This window comes from Austrofundulus limnaeus, unplaced genomic scaffold (genome assembly GCF_001266775.1).
Source record: "Austrofundulus limnaeus strain Quisiro unplaced genomic scaffold, Austrofundulus_limnaeus-1.0 Scaffold9, whole genome shotgun sequence".
Lineage (NCBI taxonomy): Eukaryota > Metazoa > Chordata > Actinopteri > Cyprinodontiformes > Rivulidae > Austrofundulus > Austrofundulus limnaeus.
This window is the reverse complement of record NW_013952411.1, coordinates 1,635,606-1,640,923: the sequence shown is the minus strand read 5'-3', so window position 1 is coordinate 1,640,923 and position 5,318 is coordinate 1,635,606. Positions and strand designations below refer to the sequence as shown.

The 5,318-nt window shown below is 41.3% G+C and overlaps 1 protein-coding gene across 2 annotated transcripts in view; it reads right to left on the bottom strand.

The window, feature by feature from the left end:
* Positions 1 to 1,336: 1,336 nt before the first annotated feature.
* cmklr2 (chemerin chemokine-like receptor 2) overlaps positions 1,337 to 5,318 on the bottom strand; it is a 45,296-nt gene continuing 41,314 nt past the window's right edge. Inside the window, exons 2-4 of one of the 2 annotated variants that reach the window (XM_014001440.1) lie at positions 4,963 to 5,183; positions 4,403 to 4,498; positions 1,337 to 3,369 (exon numbers count right to left, since the gene is read on the bottom strand). In XM_014001440.1, the coding sequence (XP_013856894.1) occupies positions 2,273 to 3,337 (1,065 nt within the window). In that variant the 5' untranslated portion in view covers positions 3,338 to 3,369; positions 4,403 to 4,498; positions 4,963 to 5,183 and the 3' untranslated portion in view covers positions 1,337 to 2,272. Of the gene's footprint in view, positions 3,370 to 4,402; positions 4,499 to 4,962; positions 5,259 to 5,318 lie in introns of those variants that run through there. The other variant, XM_014001441.1, reaches the window with a different exon arrangement.

Here is a 5,318-nt window from a genome sequence, read left to right as displayed (position 1 = left end):
AGCCCCTCTAGTAATATATTTACTGAAAAAAATGGTGACGTGTTCAATACTTATTTTACCCGCTGTACAGTGTAATGCAAAAGCAATGTAATTATATTCCTGCTTCACAATTTATGGCTTTATCAATTACCTTTTTACTCACTTCTTCCTTTCAGAGTCAGAGGTATCACATCCAGCAGTCGTTGTGCAAGGGGTGGACATCCCAAATAGACCTCCAGTCCATCACAGCGCCACATAGAGACAAACAACCATTCACTCACTCACTCACACCTAGCAGACAATTTGGAGCCTAACATTCATGTTTTTGTGTGTGGGAGGAAACTGAAGTACCCAGAGAAAACCCACACATGTACAGGCAAAACATGCAAACTCTACCCAAAGAAGTCCCTGGCCAGATTTGAGCTAGCAACCTTCTCACTGAGAGCCAACAGCTCTACCAACTTTGCTGCCATTATGTCTTTCAACCTTACTTAAATATCTTAAGTTAACTTTAATATTCAGTCCTTGGTTTCTTGCTGATGTTCAAAATATAAATTAAATAAAAAATGACTGACAAAAATGGCAAAGAATGCGAGAGGTCAGTCGCACTCTCCTTAACATTATGTTGATTGGCATCCTGTTGGTTAAGACTCTATCTTGTCCAGTCAAATTTAATTGCCATCTTTCAATATATTGTATCATTTCTGGAGGTGAACAAAGTTGATTAGAGTGGTTTTACAGTCACTTTAAATCAATGCAATAAAACTGAGTAATTTCAGTATTGTTGGTAATTAAGGAAATGGTACTTCATTCAATCATGTACATAAAATAAACATGAATGGCTTATGTGTAAATTACAAAATTTGTTTGTGCAAATGCAAATACCTGCCAGTTCCCATTTTTCAGTGTAGTTAATGAAAAAAAAAAAGCAGAATCACTCAGAGAGCAGCGAGGCAGGTGCTCAAGTTTAAATAAAAGCACCTTGTGCAGCACAGGAACCACCTGCTGCCTTGTTATTGAGAGATTTGTTACAGGCACATCTTATTCATCGTGCTTGTTTTTTCTGTTTCGTATCAAAAACCGTATGCTGTCTGATGTAGATGTTTAATATTCAGCACTACACTATAAGTTGGTTTCTGCAAAAAAAATACAAAATAACCATTTAAAATTAACATATTTTACATATAACATTGCTCGTAGCTTTCTCATTCTAGGATATGACATAATCTAAACAGGATGAATCTGTCAGCTTTTATAGTATATCATGACACGTTTCATCCATATCGCCCAGCTCTACTCACAATTTGGTCAAATGGGCCTTAAAAGGTAACACAAGCTACACAAACAGACTACAGTGCAATTCATAAAAACAGATTTATTAAGATATAGAATCTTTTATGATAAATACATTTGAATAAAATATTTATTCAGCTCTTTACTTTAAAGAGTTTGCATACATTAACAGTCGAGATAGTCTTGGCAGTCATAAACTTTTAAAAGCATAATGTGCTCCAATTACAAATCCGTCTTACATTTCACTTTGAAAAACCAGTGTAACCTGTTCAGTATTCATTTTGTTGATACACGAGTTTAAAAATGCTACATGGCTTTAATCAGGAGCTTAGACCAACAATATTGTCTCAATCTTAGCTGTGAAAGAAAGTTAGATAAAGATTTTGTGAATAAACATTTATATTCAGAGGACAAAAAAGCAAATTCTTGTATAAAATAAGTTCAAATTGTTGAAGCATTATTTAAAAATGTGTTGAAAGATCATTATTTAGAACGACTGAACCCAGATTAATTTTTTTCTGTGCAAATATCTTGGTTTGAATGAAAGCATCTTCGGTTCTGTTCAGCTTTTCCAGTGAGAGTAATTGTCAGAGGATGTGGGCGTGACTCTGTCCAAAGGGAACAAAACAGGCAAATCTTAACACTATGGCTGGAATGTGCACAGCTTACTTTTTTCATTATCAAGTCAGCCCATCTGTGGATGGTTATTACCCCGCTGCCAAGGCAAACCAGTGATGTTTCTGTTAGTTTGTCTGTGTTGCTGGGCTGATTTTGATGAAACTCTCAGGAAGTAACAACAGAGCTGACATCTACGACGGACTCAACATATAACTCATTAAATGTGATGGATATTGAGCTAAAATTTGATGTGGTAGCTGAGCGTTGTCTTCAACACATTCGTGCAAAATCTGCTTAAAACCTTGACGTGGACTGTAAAACTTAAAACAATTAGAAGGGTCTCTTGTTCTTCCACTTCCCGCGCAGCTGTGGGCGGTCGTTATCAAAGAGTGGATGAGGCCAGGATGACTTCTGCGCCACTGTCCTGAGGATTTCCCGGCACAGACTCTACCTCGGTGGCAGAGATGGACTGGCTGAGCTCTCGGAGCGAACTCTTGGTTAGGTTGAGGCACGCGCGCTTCAGGATGGTCCGCACCTTTTTGCCAAGGAGCATGTACAGCAGGGGGTTCATGCAGCTGTTAAAGAAGCCCAAGCTGGTGGCAAGAGGAAAGCCGTCCCTTAAAAGTTTCAGGAGGTAAGTCGAGGAATGTATGGTCAACTCCATCAAGCTGAACACGTGAAAGGGCGCCCAGCACAGGAAGAAGGCCAGAATTACAGCAGTGACCATTTTGGAGAAGCTCGACACGCGAACCGATCCCCTGGATGTTTTCACTTTCGTCGACAGAAGCACGCCCGTCACACATATGGCCGTAAACGGCAACAGAAAGCCCACCGACGTCCGGATCACCACTATTGTGATGTGTCTTACAGCTGCTTTGTGTTGGTCATGCGTGTGGAAGTTGCTGAAGCACACCACCTTGTCGTGCAAGCGCATGATGTCACGGAAGACCAGCGCGGGGCAGCTCAGTATYGCAGCCGCCACCCATACGCAAGCACACACCAGCCAGGCGCCGGCCACGGTGCGGTGCCTCTGAGACCAGTTCAGGTGGACCAGCGAGACGTACCTGTCGACACTGAGCACCGTGAGGAACAGGACGCTGGCGAACATGTTCATCACGGACACGAACGAGTTCATCTTACACATGACCACGCCGAAGCTCCAGTGGAAGTCCCTCAGGATGTAGTCGATGTAGAAAGGCAGGAAAAGCACAAACACAAAGTCTGCCACGGCCAAATTGAGTAGCCACACGCTGTTGACCGTCCTTTTGCTTTTGAACGCCGTCACCCAAATCACCGTTCCGTTTCCGATCACACCCAGCACGAAGATGATGATGTAGACCACCACAGAGACGATGTGGATGGGGTTTGTCTGCTCGCTGCTGGCTTTGAGTTCCTCGTAGTCGCCGTACTCCAGATCATTTTCATAGGTGTAGTTGTAGTCTTCCATTMCTGCAGCGACGTCTCCTTTAAAGTTACCTGCTGGAAAGAAACAAACACTCTTAAAGCGACAGTTCAGATATTAAGTGGAGTTCTGTGRACAGTTACTATCTTACCTGCTATAGATAGCTTTTTGAAAAGCCTCCATTTGGAGAGATAGATTTTAACTGATCTCTTTGAACTCGTTCAGACCTCATATTTAAATCCATCTTTAGCGACTGAATTGCACTTGGAGCRCACTAAATACAGGTTTGGACACCTCAACGGTTTCACCAAGGTGGTTTGGACCTGGTCCCGAACCTCACTCTGACACCTCCTACTAAGTGGACGTAACCCTCAAAAAAGCAGAAATGTGAGTTATTACCTGATCGTCTCAAGGGAAACAAATGTCTCCTCAGCTGCTCTATGATTAAAGATGGAAGATTAAAAAAAGATAGCTTCTGCAGCGATTAGCACTTGCAAATGAGCATCAAAATCCATAAAATAATTGGGCCACACAAAATTAACAGCAGCGGTTGAGAATTAGCACGAACGACAATGAATTTTACATTTGGAGTTGTTTTAGGACAACAGTGCATCATTTTATTGACTCTGATCAGATTAGCCAATTAGCTCATCCATTCAATCAAATAAGCTCTGTTTTAAAGAGTGATCTACAACAGTCAAGATATTAACTGTTTGTTGCTTTTCCACAGAACCCCCACTTCATAGGAGTGGTATTAGGCAAAAGTAAAAAAAAAACAAAAAACACTAGGCACTTCCTGCCTACATGCTTGGAACAAAGCACCTCCCTAGAGATCAGTCTGCAGCCGAGCTCCCGCCCCACATAGCACCACGCCCCCAAAGCACTGTTTTAAAACGTGCTGAAGTGGGAATGTCTCAAACGGTAGGAGCTTCTCAAAGAAGCAGAGGCCTATTTCAAAGCGTTACGATATGATGCAAAATCAGATTTAGTTTTTGGAATATGAAGGTAACATGGTTACTTGGCTGTGGTATAGAATTAAACTATGCATCTGAAACATATATAATACAGTCTTACTCTTTGTTTCATATTCAATCTTTAATTTATTCTCACCTCAGACTTGGCTGTGACTTTTCTGCTCCTCTCCAGAATCCCAGTTTCCCAGTCGTTCTTGTCGGTTCTAGTGTTGAAACTAGAGTCGGGTGTGCCCTGGAACATTTAGTCAACATCTGTTTAAATAAACAATGTGGACAGATTCCTCATGGCAGAGGCAAAAACAAATAATAATAAAAAAATACAGAATTGATCATTTTTGACAAATTATATTTAGAACGAGAGAAAGAAAACAAGTTTAATTTTTGGTTTATCAAGTGGGGAAAAAAATCTGGGTGAAAGGTTTGTTAATCTGAACTGTTTTGTTTCACCATCAAGGTCAGAATAGATTAGACTGAGTTAGAAAAAACTGAAGTGGTGCCCAAATTAAAGAGAAAAATCTGTTAATTTAAATATGGCACACAAAAAGATGGATAAATCTGCACCCTACTGCATTTAAGTGATATTAGCTGCCTGTAATCTAACATTTTTTAGTAGCCTACAATCAGCAGCACATMCACTGCTGCTCACACTAATAAGTGTTTCCTCTCAGGATTTCAGGCTGTGAATGAATCTCTTACCTAAAGGCGCAGAAATGTTTGGATTTGGGTGAAAACAGCTACAGCTCCACGGCTGGCAGTCAGTGAATACTTCTTGTTTTCTCTCTTTTTCTTTTCCTTTTCTCTGCTGCTCTGGTCTTGTCATCAGAAAARGCTCGCCCGCATGTGAAGTCTGAGCCCCACCGAACTGTGAGCTCTGTTGTTGGTGGAGACGGAGGGTGGGTGCGCGCCACGGATGACGGCTATAAAATACGCAGACAGGAGAGAGAGAGAGAGAGAGAGAGAGAGAGAGAGAGAGAGAGAGAGAGAGAGAGAGAGAGAGGAGGGTCTTGTCTGCAGAGATAAGATGGTATTCTCCCTTCTTGCAAAATGAGTTC